This window comes from Myotis daubentonii, chromosome 3 (genome assembly GCF_963259705.1).
Source record: "Myotis daubentonii chromosome 3, mMyoDau2.1, whole genome shotgun sequence".
Taxonomy (NCBI): domain Eukaryota; kingdom Metazoa; phylum Chordata; class Mammalia; order Chiroptera; family Vespertilionidae; genus Myotis; species Myotis daubentonii.
Genome location: NC_081842.1, coordinates 188,004,849 through 188,030,144, shown reverse-complemented (window position 1 = coordinate 188,030,144; position 25,296 = coordinate 188,004,849). Strand labels below are relative to the sequence as shown.

General features: G+C 40.5%; 1 protein-coding gene across 3 annotated transcripts in view; it reads right to left on the bottom strand.

The window, feature by feature from the left end:
• Positions 1–25,296, bottom strand: part of EFCAB14 (EF-hand calcium binding domain 14) — a 41,375-nt gene that overhangs the window by 4,933 nt on the left and 11,146 nt on the right. For 2 of the 3 annotated variants that reach the window (XM_059689684.1, XM_059689683.1), the window contains exons 4-9: positions 17,084–17,182; positions 13,689–13,799; positions 12,317–12,421; positions 9,554–9,640; positions 7,738–7,849; positions 3,990–4,115 (exon numbers count right to left, since the gene is read on the bottom strand). In XM_059689684.1, coding sequence (XP_059545667.1) covers positions 3,990–4,115; positions 7,738–7,849; positions 9,554–9,640; positions 12,317–12,421; positions 13,689–13,799; positions 17,084–17,182 — 640 coding nt within the window. The remainder of the gene's footprint in view (positions 1–3,989; positions 4,116–7,737; positions 7,850–9,553; positions 9,641–12,316; positions 12,422–13,688; positions 13,800–17,083; positions 17,183–25,296) is intronic. The other variant, XM_059689685.1, reaches the window with a different exon arrangement.

The following is a 25,296-nucleotide window of genomic DNA, read 5'->3' as shown; positions in this document are numbered from 1 at the left end:
CTCAGCCAGAGGCGTTAGGCCTGGGCAGGGGCGGAGCCTGCAACTGCGGGGAGCTGGGGGTCCCCTGCCCAGGCCTGACACCTCTGCCGGAGGCCTCAGGCCTGTTCAAGGGGCTGATCCGGTGATTGGTGATCGGAGGGTGATGAGGGTCAACTCCTCTGGCCGAGGCATCAGGCCTGGCGGGGGGCTGAGCCGGGTATTGGGGGGATATGATGGTCCCCTTGCCCAGGCCTGAAGCCTGGGTCAGAGGCGTCAGGCTTGGGCGGGGGGTGGAGCAAGCGATCAGAAGGAGATGGGGGTCCCCTGCCCAGGCATGATTCCTGGGCCAGAGGCCTCAGGCCTGGGCGGGGGCCAGAGCCAGTGATCAGGGGGAGATGGGGGTCCCCTGTCCAAGCCTGACACCTCTGGCGGAGGCGTCAGGCCTGGGCAAGGGGCCGATCAGGTGATCAGAGGGTGATGGGGGTCTACGCCTCTGGCTGAGGCATCAGGCCTGGGCAAGGGGCAGAGCCAGTGATGGGGGGAAATGAGGGTCCCCTGCCCAGGCCTGACACCTCTGTCAGAGGCGTCAGGCCTGGGCAAGGGGCCGATCCTGCGATTGGAGGGTGATGGGGGTCAACGCCTGAGGGCTCCCAGTATGTGAGAGGGGGCAGGCTGGGCTGAGGGACACTCCCCACCCCCCCCCCACCCAGTGCACGAATTTCGTGCACCGGGCCCCTAGTTCTATAATAATAAAAGCATAATATGCTAATTAGACCAGACGTCCTTCCAGATGACCTCCTGGAGGAAGCCAGGACTGCGAGGGAAGCCTGGGTCCCGGGTGCCTGCTGGTGGCTGGAGAGAAGCCCGGGTCCCGGGTGCGTGGGTCCTGGGTGCCAGAGGGAAGCTGGTGCTGGCAGCCAGGGGAAGGAAGGCCTACTCTTGCACAAATTTCATGCATCAGGCCTCTAGTACGATAATAAAGAATAATACAATAATAAACTCTGTGTCACGTACTCACAAATATAAATCTGTTTTTACCCCCTCTGTATATCTCTTCAAAGCTATATCTTTTCCAGCTAAGAGAGAGAGCAATTATACCAGTTGATTTTTTTTTTTTAAATTAAAAAATATCCTCACCTGAGGAGTGAGGATATTTTTTTCATTGATTTCTAGAGAGAATGGAAGGGAAGGGATGTGGGGGAGGAGAAAAAGAGAAAAACATTGATGTGAGATAGATGCATCGAGTGGTTGCCTCCTACATGCACCCTGACCTCGGGTAGGGGATTGAACCTGCAATCCAGGTACATGCCCTTGGCCAGGAATCAAACCCCTGACCCTCTGGTGCACAAGCTGATACTCTAACCACTGAACTACGTTGGCCAGGGCTGTATCTTCTTTTTTATTTCTAAGATATTACTTGAGCCAATAGGATTGGACAATTTCTATCAACAGTTTCTGCTTATATTTTCTCATGGATCCCATAATGAACACTTATTTAATTTAATTAATAAATAATTAAAAATTACTTATTTTTTAAATTTAAATTCTTTATTGTTTAAAGTATTACATATGTCTCCTTTTCCCTCCATTGACCTTTCCCTGGCCACTCTCACCCCCCAGAACATGCCCTCACCCCCGCTACTGTCTGTGTCCATTGGTTATGCTTATATGCATGCATACAAATCCTTTGGTTGATCTCTTACTCACACCCCCTCCCCTGCCTTCCCTCTGACGCTTGACGGTCTGTTCGATGCTTTTATGTCTCTGGATCTATTTTTGTTCATCAGTTTATGTTGTTCATTATATTCCACAAATAAGTGAGATCACGTGATATTTATCTTTCTCCGACTGGCTTATTTTACTTAGCATAATGCTCTCCATGTCCATCTATGCTGTTACAAATGTAAGAGTTCTTTCTTTTTTACAGCAGTATAGTATTTTATTGTGTAGATGTACCCCAGTTTTCTAATCCACTCATCTGCTGATGGGCATTTAAGCTGTTTCCAAATAGGAGGGCCAATTATTTACATAACTTTTAAAAAGGACTTAAGCCCTGGCCGGTGTGGCTCAATGGTGAGAGAATTGGCCTGTACACCAAAGGTCTTGGGTTCCTAGTCAAGTGCATGTGCCTGGATTGTAGGTTTGAACCCCAGCTCCTGGCCAGGACAGATGCTGGAAGCAATTAATCAATGTACCTCTCTCACACTGATGTTTCTTTCTCTCTCTCTGTCCCCACTCTCCCTTCCCTTCCACTCTCTGAAAAGCAATGGGAAAAATATCCTCGGGTAAGGATTAACAAAAAAATGAAATAGAAAAGACTTGGACTTGATTATGTCCCTACTGAATAGCTTAGTAGATTTAGTCTCTACTATCAGAAGATAGTCAATGAGGCTTATGTTTCTTTAAAAATCTTCCTAAATTCCTTTCCTTTCTTCCTTTATTCAATTTCACACTTAGATTCAATAGGCCTCTGGCTGATTGGTACTTAGGAAGAATAGTAATAATTTGAAGGGGGAAACAGTTGCAGTGCAAGGAGTTTTTGTAGACAAGCTTCTGAATAAGGGCCTAGTTTCACTCTTAAGATAGCCCAGCAAAGCAGCTAAATAAAAGTCTTGAAAGCCCCTTGAAAGCTAGAAAAGCAAGTGGGAAGTTTGTTCTCAATGCCTGCCACCAAGTGGCTAGCTGAAAAATGTTTTATTGTGTGTGTATATGAAGCCTAAGTTAATAAAATGTGCTATGCACTTGGTAGCAGTACTTAAATAAAAATCTAATTGCTGTCCCAGATCATTTCAAAAGTGTAGTCATTCAAAAGTATGTAAAATCTATGTTAAGTACAAATGTTAAGATGGCTTGTTCTTAATCTGCTCTTAACAGACTTTCAACTCCATTCATTCTCATCAATTCTTGAAGTAATAATGGAGAGTGGGAGGAGGCAACTTGTATTGCCAATAAACACAACTTAATACTCCTGTCTCCCAGAAAACAGAAAGAAAAAGAAATTATGATGGGAAAAAAATAAGTAATTGTATTTAAATGGCAAAATAAATTTAGGTCTTCTATGCTTCTATTGTAGCCTGTAGATAACTCATTCATTTAACAAATATTCACATGTACCAGCCACTATGCTAGGGGCTAGGAATGAAGTTAAATTTTGTCTCCCCAGGAAATTACAACAGAGTGATACATACTAAACAGGGGCAAACAAAATAGAAGAGGTCATACACAGAAGGAACCTTATCTGATCCTGGGAGGTAAGGAAATGTTCCCTGGTGGAATGGTATCTAAGCTGAGGTGAGGAGCCAGGCAAAGGCAGTGGACAGGAGTGGGGTGATTTTTCCAGGCTGTTAGCAAATGCAAAATCAAGAGACCCAAACATCACAATGAGGGACAGAATATACACTGTTGGGAGCAAGGCAAAGATATTTTTCTTTGAATCATATCCTTTTTGCTAATGTTTAGCTTACTGATTTTTCAGCTACAGGACTCCTCATTTTTGGAGGGTCCTGACAAACAGGATCAACTTTTACTTTATTTTTCTAATCTTACAGTATTTATTATGTTTTCCTGTTTGCCTTCTCCACTAGACTTTTATATCTGTGAGGAATGTGAGACTGTATCTTATACTGTATTGTTATTGCTTAGCACTGGGTATAATTAGGTACTCAATGAATGAATGAAAACTCTAAAAACATTACTAGAGAGATAATATAGTTCATTGGTTAAGAGTGTAAATTTTGGTGTCAGACTGCCTTGGTATGAATTTTACCTCAATTAATTACTTGCTGTGTGGACTTAGGCAGTTTTCCTGTCAGTAAAATGAGTATCATATATGAATATTTATGTTCCCTGAATTGTTAATTAGGATTATATAATACAAATGCATATCAAATATTGGCCCAGAGGAAGTGCTCAGTCAATGTTATATATAATTCTTTTTCTTGCAAGTTAAAAAAATTAAAAAGTTATAACTTTGAACATTTCCCTTATTACTCCATGGTATAAAAATTTACCTTTGATGCTAGCGATTCCTGGTAGGGAGATAGATCTTAGCTGGGCAGTTTTCTCAATGTCATCTCTAGGAGATTGTGGAAGTTCTGGAAATGCTGATGGCTTTGATGTGAAACTCTGTACTTGCTCTGTAACAAATACACATGGTTTTAGTATCAGCAAGTCTGACACGAAGTTAAACCAGCATTGAAGGTCATCTCCTGAGTAATTGCATATATACTGAATTTAAGAGAAATTGCTGACAAATAGACAACCTACTGAATGAAGATATTTACAAGTGATACATCTGGTAAGCGGTTAATATCCAAAATTTATAAAGACGTTATACAACTTAACACCAAAAAAAAAAAAAATTAACAGTCTAATTAAAAAATGGGTAGAGGGCCTTAATGGACACTTTTCCAAAGAGGACACATAGATGGTCAATAGACATATGAAAAGATGCTCAATATTGCTGATCATCAGAGAAATGCAAATTAAAACCACAATAAGCTATTACCTCACATTGTCAGAAAGGCTATCATCAATAAATAAACAAAAAACAAGTATTGGTAAGGATGTGGGGAAAAAGAAACCTTGTGCATTGTTGGTGGAAATGCAGATTACTATAGCCATTATGGAAAACAGTATGGAGATTCCTCAAGAAATTAAAAATGGGCCCAGCAATTCCATTTCTGGGTATATATCCAAAGAAATCCAAAACACTAATTCGAGAAGATATATGTACCTCTATGTTCATTGCAGTATTATTTATAACAGCCAAGATATGGAAGCAACCAAAGTGCCCATCAATACAGGATTGGATAAAAAAGTTGTGACACATATATACAATGAAATATTACTAGGCCATAAAAAGAATGAAATCTAGTAATGTTGCAGATGGACCCAGAGCAGTGATTTCAGCTGGTGTGCTGCAAAAAATTTTACAACATGCAATACCTGACCATTTAGTGAGGGGCACCGGTCTCTTCTCCCTTAGATTGTAAAATAAAAAAAGACAACAGCCAACACAATCATAGCTGTCTGGTGTGAATGCCCTGCTTGAACCATGAATATGTAGGTCATGTAACAGAGTTGCACCTTACTGGTCAAATCGCATAAGGTTGATTAGTTAATTATTGGTACCAGAAATCCTTATATACAAGTATAGGCACCCAGTTTTTTAAAACGTCACTTTGGAGCAAAAAGAGTAGGTAACTATTATTATTATTGGTAAATAAATCAAAATTATATCTATTTTTTGGGTCAGATTGGCAAAAAATGTATTTTTTTGTTGTGCTGCAGAATCCTATCTAATAAAAGAGAAAAATGGTAATTGGCGTACGACGATACCCTTTTCATTGGCTAATCAGGGCTATATGCAAATTAACTGCCAACTAAGATTGGCAGTTAACTGCCAACTAAGATTGGCAGTTAACTGCCAACAAGATGGCGGTTAATTTGCATATGTAGGCACAATGCAGGGAGGCGAAAGGGAAAGCAGGAAGAAGCCCCCTGCCACTGACAGTGATCGGAAACCCAGGGGGGAGCTAAGAGCTGGGGGGCAGGGCAAAGGCGGCCCTGGGGCCGCCTTTGCCCTGCCCCCCAGCCATGATCGGAGAATCAGGCGCCTTTTCCGCCCTGGCCAGTGATAGCAGGAAGTAGGGGTGGAGCCAGCGATGGGAGCTGGGCACGGTCGAAGCTGGCAGTCCCGGGAGCTAGGGGTCCCTTGCCTGGGCCTAAAGCAGAGCCCACGCGATCGCGGGGCCGCTGCAGCTGCGGGTCCCCGCTGCCCGAGCCGGACGCCTAGGCCAGAGGTGTTAGGCCTGGGCAGGGGCGGAGCCTGCAACTGCGGGGAGCTGGGGGTCCCCTGCCCAGGCCTGACACCTCTGCCGGAGGCCTCAGGCCTGTTCAAGGGGCTGATCCGGTGATTGGTGATCAGAGGGTGATAAGGGTCAACTCCTCTGGCCGAGGCATCAGGCCTGGGTGGGGGGCTGAGCCGGGTATTGGGGGGATATGATGGTCCCCTTGCCCAGGCCTGAAGCCTGGGTCAGAGGCGTCAGGCTTGGGCGGGGGGTGGAGCAAGCGATCAGAAGGAGATGGGGGTCCCCTGCCCAGGCATGATTCCTGGGCCAGAGGCCTCAGGCCTGGGCGGGGGCCAGAGCCAGTGATCAGGGGGAGATGGGGGTCCCCTGTCCAAGCCTGACACCTCTGGCGGAGGCGTCAGGCCTGGGCAAGGGGCTGATCAGGTGATCGAAGGGTGATGGGGGTCAACGCCTGAGGGCTCCCAGTATGTGAGAGGGGGCAGGCTGGGCTGAGGGACACTCCCCCTCCACACACACACACCCAGTGCACGAATTTCGTGCACCGGGCCCCTAGTTTTAGTATAATTAATGTGTGCTATGAAATGAAAATGATTGAAAATCACTGACCTAGAGGGTATTATGCTGTGAAATAAATCAGGCATAGAAAGAGAAATATATGATTTCACTTATATGTGGAATCTAAAGAAGAAAGTAAATGAACAAACAAAGCAGAAATAGACTCATAGATACAAAAAACAAACAGATGATTGCCAGAGGAGAGGGGAGTTGGAGAACTGGATGAAAAAGGTGAAGGGATTAATAAGTACAAATTGGTAATTACAAAAACAGTCATGGGGATATAAGTTCAGCGTAGGGAATATAGTCAATAATATTGTAATAACTATGTATAGTGCCAGGTGGGTACTTGAAATATATGCAAATTACATGGTTGTTTAACTACTATGCTGTATATCAGAAACTAACATAGTATTGAATGTCAACTGTAATTGAAAAATAGAGAATTAAGTAGCATAGTGACTGAATGAAGTTAAAGGCATAGATTGAACATGTTTAGGGCTAAGTGAAGATCAATCAATATTATACAACATTAAGGTTTGAAACTGTGGTCTCTGATGTGGCTCAGTAAGAGCTGTGGTCTCACTGCAAGATCATATAGCACCAGTACACATTTAAGATGTTAAGAGTTTAAGCTGCAACTGAAAACAGCATTGATATTTGATATCCTGGGAACTGTGCTATGAGCCTGATCAGGGGTATGTGCCACCAGACCAGCTGGTGCTGAAAGAATGCTACCATACAGTTGTGTAGCAGAATGTTAGCACAAGGCCTCCCACTGTAGTCTGTATCCCACCCAAAAGAGAATAGAGAGGTTGTACTGCTAAGAAAAAATTAAAAAATACTTGTGTGTGGGGAGGGGTCAAAACCAACATAGTCCAATGCCTTAGAGTTATGTCCTCCTAGAGCTGAAACCAGTGGAGGCTGATATATCTGCCAATATTGACTAGGTATGCCCCTACCTAAAGCCAAGGGTCTTTCCAACTCAATGATCCCATCATCATTTGTTAATGGTATTTCAGAAGGACTAATAATTATTTTAAAGTAAATTTTATGCACTTAAAAATTGAAAAGACTTCCATAAACATTTAGCTGCTTTAATACATGCTATGACAGTAATGTTTTCTTGCCTATAATTGGATGCAGACAGCATGGAGAAGTCTATTTCCAGCTAAACATTACCCTTCTTCCCTTAATAGACTGGAGTACAAATCATGTACCAAATGGGCTTTTGCTAAATGAAAGCAAAGTGTATCAGCTTCATCTCAGTGCGCTCAGGCATCATTCACTGGGTTCGATCAGTCCTGCTGGAACACCTTTCCACTCCATGTGGGAGGCAAGCTGCTCAAGCCTGCGTGAAATATTCAGAAGCCAGCCCTGAATATCTCACCTTCATGGGTGGTCTCTGGAGGCCTGTTGCTCTCAGGCTTGTTGGAGAGAGCACTGATCAGCTGTAGTTTCTCCCTTAGCTTGGATACCTGAGAATCTGAACTGTCTTCTTTCTGTCCAAAACAAAGATCACAGAGGTTTAAGTTGGAAACAAGACTTCATTTGATTCTTTATTATATTCCCAAAGCCTTTTTAGCATGCAGTGCTTGACCCCCAGGAGGTTCCCTATCAGTACAGGCAATGAAGGGATGAATCAACAAATACTAGAGATATCTTCGGTACTCAGTGTTGATGAGGGCCTAGCTGGATTTGAGCCTAGACCATTAAGGGAACATTATGCTAGAGATGATCTGATTCACTGTGAACATTTGGCTGATGGAGGAAGGCATGCCTGTGTCAGCAGTAAAGGAAATGCCCCCTTGCTCAGGAGCCTCTACGACACCTATTTCCTAAATGAGTAGCATATTGGTTTCTAGGAATGATTTCACACTAACTAAATAATTTTCCTGAATACATTACTTCACCTTGTGACTAGACCACTTTAGGTAGAGTTTTATGCTCTTATCACATTAAAAAAAAGCAAGCAAACCACAAATATTCCCCTGATCTTCCTTCTCTCCCCCCATGGTGATGATTCAACTGGTGGCAGGAACTGTTAGGAACATGAAGAAGCAGCTCTAATACTTCTAATTCAAAGTCTGATTTATGTCTTTTTAAAAAGCTTTTTACCTTATACCCTGCCTCATCTCCAGGATGATCTAGACTGGCATATAAAAATAAATTTAATTATAAAAGGAGAGAAGTCTGGTTTCTAAGAGGCCTGTTTCTAACTGCTTAGGCTAGGGTGAAAGGTCCTGATTCTGTGCTTAATTAGAATATCAACTCATTACATGTTTCTTTTATTCAATATATATTTACTTATTTCTCTGCTGCCTTTATTTCTACACTAATAGTGTATAGATCACTCTTGGTTTATTTAGGAAGCTAATATATGGACATATATAACTAAAACTAGGTCCTAACTGCTTGAAGAATTTATGATAAGAGAAATGGCATCTGGTTAGGATGCTTAGATGAGGCAGCACAAAGGGACTCATATATTGAGATGACAAAAAATACAAAGGATCTAAAAGTAAAACCAATAAATTTAGGCAAAAATGTGTGCTAGCTGTATTTTATTCTGATACCCCAAGACTTTCTTTGCTGGGATATCAGAGTATATCACAGATTGCTTATCTTGTAAATATGTCTGGGATGAACAATAAAACAGAAAGGTACAAGGTGAAGGGAACTGGCTGACGCTTAAATGGACTATACAAGTTCTGAGACTGCAATTTAAAAATAAAAAATAATTTTTAGGTTAGACACTGTTTTTAAATTATCTAAGCCACTGTTCCCTATCATTAGTACATATAACTTTCTGTCTTAGCTTAAAAGTCATTTCCTTAGGAAAGCCTTCCTCATCTCTGCTAATGCCCTCATCATATCCTATACTTTTCCTGCCTAGCATTTATCACACTCACAATTAATTATCTGTTCAATTATGTGTTAATGATTTTCTGACTGATGGACTTTGAGCTCCACCAGAAGAGGGGTCAGGTGTCTATCCTGCTCAGTATGGTCACCCCAGCTCCTAGCAGAGTGCTTGGCACAGGGCAGGCGCCTGATAAAGTCTTCACTTATTCAATAATTTACTGTGTCTTGAAGTTTTAGCAAATTAGACTGAAGTGTTCCTTTTGAGAAAGAAGCAGCAGTTCAAAAGCACAAAGATGCAGATGCATTTATCTTTAAGTCAGAGTAAGTTTCCTGTTATTTACCTTTATGCTTTGAGTTTTTACTGTATCTACTCTGCTGGTCACCTGATGCAAAGACTCTCTTTTCAGAGTGGCAGCTCTATCACCTATCTTAAAGGGTGAAAAGAACAAGAGAAGATTAAAGGTAAACATTAAAACTTACACAATATCTAGCACTTTTTAAGAAATTTGGTCAAACTTATTTTAAAGCTCTCAGAACACTTTCAGCAGAAATACCAGAAGGAGAATGAGAGAAGAGAGGGAGAAAGGCAACCAAGATAGCTGAAAATGGTGCTCAGTCTAGTTGATTCATTCTAACTTTAAAACTTTGAAGTATAAAAAGCGAGAGAACTTTAACCTAGAAGCATGCTGAGATACTGCTGGAAGAAGCAGTAAGACAGATCTTACTATTATCAATTTCCTGTTCTGGAGAAAAATACAGTGGGGAGGAGAGGAACAGTAGGGGAAGTGTGCGATGGTAAGTTTTCACAATAAGCCTCGAAAACCTTGGAGGCCTTCTACTCATCAAATCATCCAAAATTCCTAGCCTCTGCTTAGTTTAGCAGAGATCAAAAGCAAGGCTCCCTTTTACAGTAAGGCTCCTTTAATCTTTGCAGATTTGTAGTCAATTACACACCCTGTAAAACAGAAGAGGGACAGGTCTTACTCCACCCTCCAAGCCAAGTCGAGGCAATTTGCCAACACTCCACTATGGCAGAGCCAGTTCAAACACTGCTTTCTAGGTGCCAGAGTTTGACTTATTTGTGGGCTTTCTTCTAGCTTTGGCGGTTACTTAAATTCACAGTATAAGTTCCTGTATTTGGTTTCCATTTCTTTATATATGCCTATATCTTTGCTGTATGAAATCCTTAAAGGTGAGGCTTGCAACTATTACAAAAACAATCCACATGGATCCCAGCACAAGGTATATGAGGAAAGGTGATTAAAGAAACACACGATAACGTGAAAACCAGTAAACCACGTGGTCGACTAGCATCCAGTTTCCTCGCATGTAAAATGGGAAGCTGGACTCAACGATCTCTTAAATTGAGGAGCTGGTCAGTTCTGATCTGTTATTTAAATGGCTTTCCTGACCTTATATGCAAAAGTATATGTGCAGATGGAGCAGGGTAAATCTGAAAGCCAAGTTCTGGCTTAGTGAAATGGCAAAGGATTCTTCAGTTATTACCACTGACGTTGCTCCTACCCTTAACAACTTAAAAAAAGATCAAGAAGACCTCACTTAGAAATATGTGCCAGAGCTTCCCTACCACTTGTAACATGATAGGAGGCTTGTTCTCTCTGCCAACAACTTGTGGTGAGCCCTGGGCAAGCAACTAAACCTCTCTACATCTCCCTTCCTAATCAGGACCAACACCGCCTGTGCCACGCACACCACAGAGCTACTGTAAGGATTAGAGGAGATAAGGGTTAAGGATTAAATATAATACAAATGAGTAGCCTCTCAGATATGCCAGGAGACTGTGTCTGAAAAGGTAGTGGAATGTCAGCCACGTACAGACAACAGACATTGCGACACAGAAACGTCACTAAAGATCTGAAAAGATTTATGATGCTGACGGACAGGTTTGCTTGCTTTTCAATCTTGCTCAGAGCAGTCAAACCTCTTTCCACCAAGTTGACTCTGGGTAAGACTATTGACTGTCTCATTCATTCCCTGGAATTTAAGATCATTCTGCCTCTGATACCCCACTAGGCACTGTTTATCTCCTCTAAAGAGTTGTGGAGGTACAGGATATTCTGGAGTGGAAATAAATTAAGTTGTGGAATCCAGCTAAAGATGTATGCTAGACAAGCAGGCCAGCAGCACTGAACAACCATTATTATGTCAAGTTACGGAAGTAAACTCCTTTTCCTGTTTAGACCATTGATCGTCTGTCTCTGCTTTGTCCTTCTACTCTAAATCGCTCTGTTTACTCCCTCTGGAATTGTTCGGCTTCAGCTAGATAGGAGGGGGACAGAGAGAAGAGGACTACCTACATGATTCACTCTCTGGTCCCAGGAAGCTGAGAGGCTGGGAATTGATTTCCCAATGTTTACCTCACCTGCTGGCAGGAAAGCTTGCTGGGTTATTAACTGAAACATTCATTTACCTAATTTGTCAGAACAAAACTACCTTAGGAACAATACCAATTACTGAATTGGCTCATGTAGCAAAACTATAACAAGTAGTGCATTATTTAGTACAAGATTCAATTATTTTTATTGACATACTTTAGTTACTGATTACTACTTAAATAGAAATGATGACTATAGGTTTTAAAGGGCATTAGACTCAGGACAGGAATTCTTCTTAGTGAAGATTTCCTTTATTTTCTTCATTGTTATTCTGAACTCAATATCCTTTTTCCTCCTTGTCTTTAGTCTTTAGAGAATCTTAACTTTTTAAGGATATGCTTTTTAACATTATTAGAATTTACTGTGGCTCAAAATAGCCATTGCTCTGAGTTCATCTGCTATCCATCCATCTTTAACTTGCCCAGATTGCTGTTTTTTATAGTTTCAGGATACTCTGGTCATTCTATGTCTTTCAAGATGTGAAAATAAACGTACTCCACTGATTGACATGCAGGGGAAAAAGCAGATTGCTAAGTAAGAGATAGGACAGCATCTTGGATCCCTATCCAAGCCCTCTCTGGTCAGCTGTCACGCAGGCATGAATATGCACAAGATGCCAGCTGAAGAACCACAACACTAAGCACAAACTACTCCGGCTGCTCCAGAGTCTAGTGTGGTCACAGGGAGGTAAGCCAGAGACAAAAATACCTGTTTCACATTCTCGCTGCGGGGTTTATTGTCAAGTTCTGATGGAGCTGAAGGTGATGGAATAATCTGGTCGCTTCTACTGGTCTCCTTCACAGAGTACTGATTCTGTTAACAGGAATGGAGGTTAGTATAGGCCAGTGATGGCGAACTTTTTGAGCTCGGCATGTCAGCATTTTGAAAAACCCTACTTAACTCTGGTGCTTTGTCACATATAGAAATTTTTTGATATTTGCAACCATAGTAAAACAAACACTTATATTTTTGATATTCATTTTATATATTTAAATGCCATTTAACAAAAAAATCAACCAAAAAAATGAGTTCGCGTGTCACCTCTGACACGCGTGTCATAGGTTCGCCATCACTCATATAGGCAGTAAGTAATTACTAAATCTGCTCAGCCATCTGGGATGATCCCAGAACATTCTAGCTTCTCACTGGGGCGTCCACAGATTCATCAGCATGGAGGGCAGATCTAGGAATGAGTGGAGAAGCTAGGGAGCTTTTGTACAACTTGAATAGTCCCAATTTCAAGTACATATAACTCATCTCCACAGCATGACAGCAGAGGTTGTGCTATCTTTTTCAGCCTTCATAAATCCTGAATGGAGCCGAGTATCCATTAGGAGATGAACTCAGGCCTCTGAATAACTGCAGACAGCTGACATCTGCACAGTGTGGAGAGACATTTGAAAACAACCCCTGAGCACTGCAGGGGTTGTTTGTCTCACTTATCTGTTACTGCATAACAAATTATCCCCAAATTTTGTGGCTTAAAACAACAATAATTTATTTTTTTCTCAGGATTCTGTGGGTTGTCTAGGCTCGGCAGGGAGGGGGTGTTCTGTTTCACATGGTGTAGGCTGAGGTCACACATATGGCTGCGTTCTACTGGGAGCATGAACATCAAAATGGCCTTTCACCCTCTGGAGCCCCTTCACTTGGCCTCTCATCATTCCCGAGTCTAAGAGCCCTGCCACATTCTGGGCCCACAGAACAGTGAGAAATAATAAAGTGCTGTTTTAAGCCCTAAGTTGTGGCGAGATTTGTTATGTAGCAATAAACAACGGAGACACTTCCCTACTTTCCTTTCATTCTTTTCCATTTTCCTTCCTCCCATTCCATCCTCAGATGTCTTATTTTGGTATCTCCTGCAGTACATTTGCAAAAGACTGAAGCTCTTCATTCTGTCCACCTTAACTGTGTAATTTATAGATTGTGAAAATAACAAACACTGCTTACTGTATTTTTTTTAAAGGTGCATAGTAGGGTCTGTTTAGACAAATGGAAAGTGGGTATCCCTACTATTACTACTCAGAAAAGGGGAGGCAGGAGAGTGCTGACTTTCTGTAGTGCTTGTAGATTTCCTTACCAGGTCACTCTGTAGTAACTCCATGGCTTTCTTGTGTTCGTCCACAGTTTTCTGTATTGCCTCCACAGCAAGATGGACACTGTTTAAAGTATTGCCAATGGAGGCTACGCTCTGAACATAAACATACAGTAAGGTTAGTGATTTTTCCTTTTTAAAAATTTGTATTAGTTTTATTAAGATGTACCTGATTAAAGTGCACATGTTCAAAATGTAAGTTCTGACATACATACACCTGTGAAACTAGTAACACAATCAAGATAATACACATCCATCACCCCCAAGTTATCCCTGTCCCTAGGCAACCGCTGGTCTACTTTCTGTCACCACATATCAATTTGCATTTTCTAAATTTCATAGAAAGAGAAGCAGTGAGTATGTACTTATAAACATTCGTGTACATGTCTTTATGTGGGTATATGGTTATCATCACAATACCTAGAAGGTGAATGGCGGATCATATGGTAGATGTATACTTAACTTTTAAAAAAACTGCCAAACTGTGTTCTGAAATGGTTATACCATTTTATATTCCCACTAGCAGTGTATGAAAATTCCAATTACTCCATACCCTCAACACTGGTATCTGGAGTCTTCAATTTTAGCCATTCTAGTGGGAGCGTATATATCACTGATTTAATTTTACATTAAACACCAATAAATGGAAGTTGGTGTTTTTAATTATTTCAAATTTCTTCAAACTATGAATTTCATGTAGCTTATACTGACACAATTAACAGGAAAAAAAATCTATATATAAAGCCGAAGTGACCGGACGACCAGACAACTGACTGGTTGCTATAACAAGCACTGACCACCAGGGGAAGACACTCAACGCAGCAGCAGCAGGTGCATTGGGGTTGGGATGAGCAGCAGTAGCGCAGAGCCCTGGGCTCCAGCTCTTCCCCAGCAGCCTGCCGCTTCCTGCACTACTTCCTGCTGTGCGGGATTGATACGGACAGTGGAGCCCGATGAGCTGGCGGGTAAGGCTGGGCTGCGGCAGCACAGAGGTCCACTGATCCCCGCAGGCCAGGCCGAGGGACCCCACTGGTGTACGAATCTGTACACCGGGCCTCTAGTATATATATGTAAACAAGCAATTGTCTCAATTTAAAGGACTTTTCCTAGAGGAAAACCAAATCTTTCCTTTAAAAAACCCACTAGTTTATAGATTTGGAACCCATAGATAAGATTCTCCCACAAACTGTAGGCAGGCAGATGGCCAGAGCTAACACTGTAGATTGCCACGGAGTTTGGAGCAAACGATGGCTTTTGAGTGAAAATGGGTGGAACCATTATTAAAAAGCCCTGTCCTAAGGGAACACTAAAAAAAATGTTACTATTTGATGGGTCTTGACCTTTTATTAAGATATACTGACAATTTTATGATGTCACATTAGTATTTTTAACCAAGCTCTTTTATATTACGCTGATAGCCAAGAATACAAGAGAACAAAAGATGACATTTTCAACATTAAAAAAAATTTATGTGAGTATACTGAGGTTAGGTATTTGAGATGAACTACCATTTCAAAACTGAGCCACTTGTAACAAAAGTAGTGTCTGACATTATTTATGCAAAAATTTGGAGAGACAACACCAATACACTGGTGCTCTGTTGTTACAGGCACTCAAAGACACCTCCTGTTAGAGAATCCTAACTGGCTGGATGTATGATCCCATCAGGATGCAAGAAGATAGTAAGCTCTTGTTTGGTATTCTCGGTAACTGCAAAGTGTCTGGCACACACTGGAAGAAGCTCCACAAATGTTTACTGAATTAATGAATGCAAGAATAAACCAGTTTCCTTCACTAATGCGAGACTGCCAGAGTCGCTTCTGCGCTAAAGGCTACAGAGGCCTATCTTTTTCCTACTTGGCACTTGGGAATAATGGCAAGAAGTATTTGGCCTCATCAACGTGGTCCCTACTTTTGTATTTAAAGTTATAAACAGGTGACATTATTGGACAAATAGTAAGCCATGGAGACCAAGCTCACAAGTGGAAGGGCTATAAAATGGCAAGTTTTGTTTCTGTTTTTGGCTTAGGAAGTTCTCCTTTGTGGAGACAATTTATATATTTATAGAGCCTGGCATATAATCAAAGTTATCACACTAAATTTGAAAAGTTAAAGACTAGATTTGACTCCCTTGCTCCAGAATCCCTTCTTATATTTCCTGCTGCAAGGGCTGATGTTGCTTGGGTTCCAAGTAGGCCCCTTCTTCTTCCTACCCACTCTCCCCACCCAGCTCTAAAGATCCCTACGTATTACTCATCTGCTTGGTCACTGCCTCCTGCTCTTGGCTTGAATCTTAGGGATCAAAAAATCATAAAATCCAAATTACTGTTTGCCTAGGGCAGTGGTCGGCAAACTCATTAGTCAATAGAGCCAAATATCAACAGTACTTCTTCAAAACAGACTAGCCCAGGCCGAAAACCAACTTCTGCACATGGGCCACGAAGTTTCAATCGCACTGTATGTGCATGCCCGCACATGGTATTTTGTGGAAGAGCCACACTCAAGGGGCCAAAGAGCCGCATGTGGCTCACAAGCCGCAGTTTGTCGACCACAGGCCTAGGGCATATAAGGAGTAAACTGCCTAGAGCAGGGGTTGGAACTGTCCTGCCCTTGGGCCATATAAGCCCCAAGAAATCATTTGGCCTGGCCTTGCCAAGGCATTAGGGTTGAGTTAATTAGATGTTTGACCAAATATAGTAGGCTAATTTTTAAGTTGACAATTTTGTATGGCCTTCAGATGATGTTATAAATATCCAAATAGCTCTTGGCAGAAAAAGGTTCCCCACCCCTGGCTTAGAGGATGTGCACCTTTACCTTTATAAAACAACATACATTGTTTACCAAAATGCTTTTTACCATTTTTATTTCCAGCAGGAGTGTTTTAAAGTTTCCTTTGCTCTACCATCCTTGCTAATACTTATCACATCCTAAACTTTAAATGTTTGCATTTCTTCAAATTATCTTTTTCTAAAAAATAAACAGTAATATAGAAGTTAATAATTTAGAGAAACTCTCATATACCATTGGTCTGCTTTCATGAAGACAAAGTGGATGATGAATCAAAAAGGCAAATAATGAAAAAAGAACCCACACATGTTAACATAGGAGTCCCAGTATAGCAATCCTGGGAATTGGAGAACCAAATAAAAAAGGTGCAAATTCACATAAATCAGACGTAAAGTCACCTGTTGCAAATTAAATGCCCAACTAACTAGAACAAAACTGAGATACTTTAAAATCTTTAGGACACAGTGATATGCTCTATTACTGCCCTCCTGGAGCAGGTGATTTCAAGTGCCGGGTTTCCAAGAAAACATCTAAGAAGCTAGAATTACTAGTACAGCAGTTGGTTAATCTCAGTGCCTATACATAGTACTTACCTTCTGAAGTCCCTCTACAGTAGCAGGCAGACTAATTAAATCTGCTGCTGATTTAACATTGGCTTTGAGGTGGGTTACTGCAGAATTCAACAGAGAAATCTGAAAGCAAGAGTAACAGACAATGAAAACAGAATTTGCACAGTGAATTCTTCCTTCACAGACTCTACATTTGATGCTGATGTCAAGGCACCCTTCGATTTTATGTACTTCTGTAATCCAGACATTATATCTTATTCAGCTCATACTTGAATAGACTGGAGATCTGAGAGGCAGCGATAATACCCCTTCTTTCCCTACCCAATTTAAACACTAGTGCCAAAGAGAGAAAGGCAATTATTCTTTACCCTAACTCCTGGCAGCTACAAAATGTAAAAATCTTAAATTACCCAAAAGATGATTGCAACAGTGATTACAACACAATCCTTCAACAAAACGACAAAAAGAAAGCTAATGATCAAAGACCCCCGAAGGATTTCATTTCGGTAAAAAAATAACACCTTAGTTATTTACTGAACTTTTGTTCCTGCCCAAGTGGGAACATATAAAGTAAAAGCCCATCATCACAAAATACAGTCTACAGGAATGATACCCTGCCAACTTGAACAGCACTTTCAACTACTTGGGAATTTAGTTTTGGTTTAACAATGTGATTAATATTTCAAACTCAATAGCTCAACCAAAGCACTACTTTGTACCCCAAAGGTTCTCAATAAATACCCAATGACTTGCGGACTGATGCACTGAATGTATTAAAATAGGAATTGAATCAAAATAAAATGTCTTCCCTTTTACTATTAGGGGTAGAATTCTACATACCTGGACTTCTCTCTCAGATGGGGGCTGGGGGAACCTTATAATACTCAATTTCAGGCTGCAGAGATCATATTCTTACAACCTTGCAGTGTGGCTCAAACACTCTTGAAAGATTCCTGGTTCCATACTGCTTTCCTATCCCAAATGCTAGAATGAGGACACAGATCTACCAGTAGCAATTATATTCAGAGGGCCTCACAGAACAGCCACTAAAGTTTCTGGGCACTTATTCCATAAAAACAAAGTAAACCTGATCCCCTACTCTTTCCTTCAACAAATGTTTGGCATCTCCGTGTCAGGTTCTGCTGCAGGCACTGTGGAGATAGTGGCAAACAAGACCATGAAGTTTGCTTTCATGGAGTACCCATCATAGTAGGTGAGAGAAAAACAAAGAAGGAAAGTATCAGATAATAAGTACTATGCAAAGAAATTAAGCAGAACGTGGGAGTGAGCAGCAGTGTGTTCTGAACAAGGAGTTCAGTGAGGAGCCTGGGAACGTAGGTTCTCTTTTTCTTCTTTCCCTTTAGGAGGAAAATGTTCAGGGGCATCAAGCTACTTTTCATTCACTCATTACTGCAATAAATATTTATTGAGCCCTATTTTATACCAGGTGTCAGTGATCTTTTGGAGTTTACATTTTAGTGCAAGGAGACAGACAATGTTATCTAATATGAGATAGTGGGATATGTTAGGAAAAAATGAAAATAAGGTAACTTGATGAGTTATTGGATAACTACTTTAGATTGGATGGTTAGAAAAAGCCTATATAAAGAGAAGACATTTAAACAGATCTAAATAATAAGAAGGAATTAATGAGACATAAATTAAATGAAGTGCATTTGAGGGCAGAGGGAACTGCTGGGTTAAAGGCCCCAGTGCAGGAAAGAGCCTGGCATATCTGAAGAATAGAAAAAAGGCTGGTGGCAGAAGCACATAACATGAGTGAGAAAGGGGGAGGGACGGGAGAGGTGGAGGCAGGGAGGTAGAGGGTCTATCCCTTTATGGAAGGGAAGTAACATTAAATAAATAATTAAGTACTAAATGTGATAATAAAGTTCTAAGAAAAGAACATCAGTGCAGACTGAACTGGACAGGATTCATAGAAGTAGGGCTCCAATTAGACTCTGATGGAAAGATTTTATAAATAAAAATAAAACAGCTATTCTTTTTAGGTTAGAAGGGTGAGTGTGGCATTGGGTAATAGGTAGGGAGCAACAACATTAATAGGCCCAGGAAAACTTTTTCTGCATGGCACTTCTCAAAGTGATGATGATTTATTTACTTGTGTAATTATGTGTTAAGTTTCTCAAGAATGGTAATGGTCTTACAAATGGCCAGTGTGGCTGGCTGGCAGCTACTATTTTTCCCCAAACTAGAGGAGCAGCTGAAAGCCAGTGCCAGCAGGATAAGGTGAGGGACTGTTTCACTTCTCCCCGCGCCCCAAACTCTCTAGGCCTGGGTATCAGCTGCCTCACTGAAAGAGTTTGCTCTGGAGAGCTGACCATTAACTCTCTCATCACCAAACATCACTTAGGACTTCTTACTCATTTATAAAATAAGACCTGGACCACAAACTGGTCACTAGGGCTCAGCTTTGCTCCCATAAACTGTAAAGCTGGATTCCATCTCTCAGCATTCCCTTCTTTTGAGTAGAATAATGCCACAATCCATGGAAAACTACAGCAAAGCTACATGTGTAACTAGAATGGAGAGACAAGGGGCTCTCTCCATTATCACTGGGACTGCTCTAGGATGTCAGATTGGATCCAAGTATTACAGAACTTATCTCTGATTCAAAGAGTCTAAAAAACTGAATTAAGTAGAAACCTTTAAAATAAAAACCCAAATTTCAGCCAAAAAATGAGTCATGACATTTATGCATATTACATGACTTTTCATTAGCAAAATTAAAAATAGCTACTGTAGACCATTTTATACTTTGATATCTGAAATGCTGCTTTTTTTTGCTTTGGGGTTAAAATTAAGTGTTCTTTCTTTTTAAAATATATTTTTATTGATTTCAGAGAGGAAGGGAGAGAGAGAGATAGAAACATCAATGATAAGAATTATGATTGACTACCTCTTACACCCTGCCCTCCCCTCCCCCACCCCTTTACTGGAGATTGAGCCTGCAACTGCAACTGGGGCATGTGCTCCCACAAGGAATCGAACTGTGACCTCCTGGTTCATAGGTCGATGCTCAACCACTGAACTACACTGGCTGGGGAAGTGTTTTTTACATAGTAAGCAAAAAAGTTACTAAAACAGGCAACCATCAATGATGAATATGAGCTCTAGTAGGAACCTGACATCATACCCTTTCAACTTCATCTACTGAGCACCTACTGAATTTTATAGCAGATATAAAGATGGAAGGCAGAAAGGAAAACTGGGGAAAAGACAGGCTCTTAGCACCTGAATATTTTAATGTTAGCACTGCTACACAGCTGTGCGACCTAGGGCTAGCTACTTCTCGGAATCTGTTTTCTTTCGGTAAAATGGAGATACCACCTCCTACTTCATAGGTCTATAGAAAAAGAAAAAAAGATTTCATATGTAGTACTTCTAATAGGAGTCTGCATAAAGAAAGCATTTAATGAATGGCAGTTATCATCTCAATTGCCATCACTATCACCAACATCACACAGCACAGAGTTCTGTGTAAAACCTTCTAGTGTAATTAGATGCATACACAAACACAGTAGTCCCCCATTATACTCAGTTTTGCTTTTTGTGGTTTGTTACCTGTGGTTAACTGTGGTCCAAAAAGATTAAAGGGGAAAGTTCAGAAATAAACTAATTCATAAATTTTAAATTGTATGCCCTTCTTAGTGTAATGAAATCTCCTGCTATCCTGACCCATTCCGCCACATGATTCATCCTTTTGTCCAGTATATCCAGGATGTATACTCTACCTGCACATTAGTCACTTAGTAGCTGTCTTGATTATCAGATGATTGTCATGCAGTGCTTGTGTTCAAGTAACTGTTATTTTACTTAATAATGGCCCCAAAGCTCAAGAATAGTGATGCTGGCAATTTGGATATGCCAGAGAAGCTGTAAGTAAGTGCTTCCTTTAGGTGAAAAAGTGCAAGTTTTCCACTTAATAAGGAAATAAAAAAATCAAATGCTGAGGTTGCTAAGATCTATGTTAAGAACAAATCTTCTATTTGTGAAATTGTGAAGGAAAAGAAACTCGTGCTAGTTTTGCTGTTGCACCTCAAACTGCAATAGTTATGGCCACAGTGAGTGTTAAATGCTTAGTTAAGATGGAAATGGCATTATTTGTGGATGGAAGACATGAACAGAAAGTGTGCTCTGATTGATGGTAAACATGGTGTGCCAGAAAGCATTGAGCCTATATGAAGGCTTTAGCAAGGTGTCCCCTGAAACGAGTAATACCCAGCCATTTCTTGAAAGTAAGAGATGGTTACACAGATTCAGGAGATCTGAACTAAAAAATGTAAAAATTACTGTAGAGAGACTGCAGTTATATAACTTTTATTACAGTATATTGTTATAGTTGTTCTACTTCATTGTTACTGTTGTTAATCTCTTACTGTGCCTAGTTTATAAATGAAACTTGATCACAGGTATGTATGCATAGAAAAGACACAGTATATAGAAGGTTTGGCACTATCGGCAGTTTCAGTGATCCACTGGAGGTCTTGGATAAGAAGGAACTACTGTGACTATCACATCATAAGATGTCTGGACCAAGTACCAAAAAAACAGATATAGAACATACTATAGAACAGTGGTTCTCAACCTTCCTAATGCCACGACCCTTTAATACAGTTCCTCATGTTGTAGTGACCCCCAATCATAAAATTGTTTTCGTTGCTACTTCATAACTGTAATTTTGCTACTGTTATGAATTGTAATGTAAATATCTGATATGCAGGATGTATTTTCATTGTTACAAATTGAACATAACTAAAACATAGTGATTAATCACAAAAACAATATGTAATTATATATGTGTTTTCCGATGGTCTTAGGTGAATTTTACTAATTAGTTTATGAGTGCCATGATGAAAAAGGTGGAAAATCACTATTCTAGAAATTCACAGCAGACACTGAATGAGTGATTACTGAACCACTGCTCCTGAGAAAGGGTTGTTCGACCCCTAGAGGGGTCGCGACCCACAGGTTGCGAACCGCTGCTATAGATGATGATGACCTCAAGGTCCTTGCTGACTCTTGTTGACATATCCTTCCTTACTTCTGGCCTCTTTCCACCAAACTACCCTATTAATAAAAGCCTATGTGGTCATCATGCCCTCATGACACCCTCATGCCATAATAAGCGATCACCAGGAGAGTGTGTACGCAGCGGGCGTGCGCAGGTGGGTGGGGGGCTTGATGCTGCGTGCACGGCTTGGAGGTGGGTCCCATGAATCCACGAGGCCTGGGGGTCCCTCGGATCGGCAAGGTGCAAGGCGGGGCCCCGTGGCTCCAGCCTACCTCTTTGGGGCAATCATCGAGGAGCCCCGGGTGGGTGGGTGGGGCCTACCTCTTTGGGGTGATCAATTGCGGGGTTCCCGCACTGTGAGAGGTAACAGGCCAGGTTGTCCCCCCCCCCCGCCAACCCCCCTGTGCATGAATTTAGTGCACCAGGCCTCTAGTGCTATAATAAAACACAAAAATCCCCTGAACACACTGTTTTTCATTTGTCTGTGCTTTTGCACATATACTCAATTCTCACTATTCACAGTAGTTATGTTCTGGAACAGAGATTTTCAATCAGTGTGCTGCAAGAATTTTTAAAACATGCAATACCTGAATATTTAGTCGGGAGCACTGACAAAATAAAAAAATGACAACAACCAACACAACAATGGCTACCTGGTATGAATAAATCAAAATGATACCTATTTTTTTGGTCAGATTGGCAAAAAATGTATTTTTTTGGTGTGCTGCAGAATTTTACTAATTAGTTTATGAGTGCCATGATGAAAAAGGTGGAAAAATCACTGTTCTAGAAATTCACAGCAGACACTGAATGAGTGATTACTGAACCATTGCTCCTAAGGGAAGTAGAGAGTTATGTTCCAAGAGTCCTCTGATCACAACATTTTTGTCAATTAATCAATATAATATATAACTTTGTTTTATGTGTATTTCTTTTAAGGATATCTTATTTAATGTATATTGTTGAACTCGTGCCTGAATGCAGCTTATCCAACACATCTATTTTCATGTAAGGCACAGCACAGCACAGCTTGCTTGCACTTTGCAACATTAGACAGACTTCAGCACTATGACAGCTGTACATTTAAAGCAGCAGGATCACACACACACACAAACCGTGGCACTAAATATATCATGAAAAGAAAACTTGTTTACACTATGAGCTGAAACAAGGCAGAGTGTGGCCTTGTTTAACTTCAACTGGAAGCGTTCCTATTGGGTGACTTAAATTTTTCACCACTAGATTCCTGCCAGTGAATAACTGACTGCAAAAGCACCACACGTACAGATTTTTAGGTTACAAATAAATTTTAGCTAGTAGGTGAATTTGCAAATATGGAAATCTGCAAATGATGAGGATCAAGTGTATTAATGAGGACACCCTCTCTCTTTCTATAGAATTTATCTGGCCAACTCCTATTAGCCCTTCAGGACTCAGCTCAAGATATATGAGAAGCTTTGCTTGAATCCAGCCAGTCTGGGTTAGAAACATACCTAAAAAATGCCCCACAGTGCTCATATGGACTGGCTTTTTATTGCTTATTAGGCTGTTTTATAACTATTTACTTTTCCATTTCTCCTCCAATTGATGGTAAGAGCCTTGAGGGTGGGAATCCAAGGCCTAACTCCATAATAGCAGCTCATTAAACATTTGTTGAATTAATGGTCTTCAAAGAAGGGGAGCAGACTCCCTATAATGTTGAGAATGGACATGGTCATGTATGAAATTAGAAGTTTCGTAAGTAACATAGAAAAGTAAATTGATTTTAACACTCTTTAAAAGATTTTTCAATATAAAATTTGATTTTAACTTATTTCAAACTTTTTTTTTTCAGGCTTCATTAGCTTCAATTCATATTGTGATAAGGACAGTACTGCTAAGTGATATACATTTTATTATTGTTTAAGCCACTTTGGATTTCTTAAAAAATTTTTTTGCCACTAAAAAGATCTAATTGACAGAGTTACCCTGAGATATAGACACATGGTTAAATATTAATTTTATATCTGTTTTGGTTTTGGACAAATGCCTTTCCATCAGAAATGTATAACAATTTTAGAAAATCATTCAGAGAATGATGAGAAAGGCTAACATGGGCCAAATAAACAAAGTTTAAGTTTATGTGGGCCGAAAAAAACCAAAAGCTTCAATTTTCATAGAAATGTTGGTTTATTTCGATAGAGACATGCTGAATATAAAGGGCTGAAATAAATGAGTAATCATTAACATAAAACAACTTTTTATAAAAATTAATATTTTTTCTTGAACATTAACTTAACCAGACACTGAATAACTGCACAAATTAATAAGCATAATGCAAATAAACCTATTTTTCTTGTTCTCCAAAAGCAAAGTATTTCCTGTTGTGCACACTGAACAAGTCAGTTCAAGACTAATGACATGGCAATCAGCTGCTAAAATATTCGCTGCTAGTATTAGTGGAGAGAAGTGTTGTACCTGCACGTAAGGTGCATAAGGGAAATGAATGCAGCATGATTATAATGATCAGTCATTAGCAAACGTTGTAGTTTGTTATTAATAATTATGTATAACAGGATATTGTAAAAATTAAGTTACAAAATTTTTATTAAAACGTTTCTTACATACCGTTATATTGGCTGGGCCGCAGAAATATTCATTGTGGGCCACATGCGGGCCGCAGGGCAAGACTTTGACATGCATGCTCTGGACCAACCTAAAGCTCTAGGTTACTACCACCCGTCCCTTCTGCACCCATGCCAACAAGGAATTTCTCTGCCTCAGGCTAGTTTCATCAGTCAGTCACATCAACTTTGAAGATCTACTGAAGCTAAAATGGAAAGGGTTTCAGTTCAATCTCTTTTACTTTTATACATGAAGCTTTAGGACTGAAGTAAACTTTCCTGTTTATCTTCTTTCCCAGGTACTTTTTGTTATTAAAAATAACAGCCAGGACAAGAATAAAATGATTACTTTGTTTCCAGATTCCAAATTAAAGAGAACTGAGAAACCAAAACATATAGGAAAGGTTTGAAAACCGTGTCTTCTCACACCAAATACAAACTTCCCCTTTGACTCTTTTGTGCTGCTTGACAAGATGGGAATGTAGTTGACATTGCTGGCTCTTCATCCTGAAAGATCTCATGCTGGCCCAGAACTGTAAACTCCATGACTATCTAAATGGAATCTCTGGTTTGCCCTAGTCAGAGATGTTAATTATTTCTCA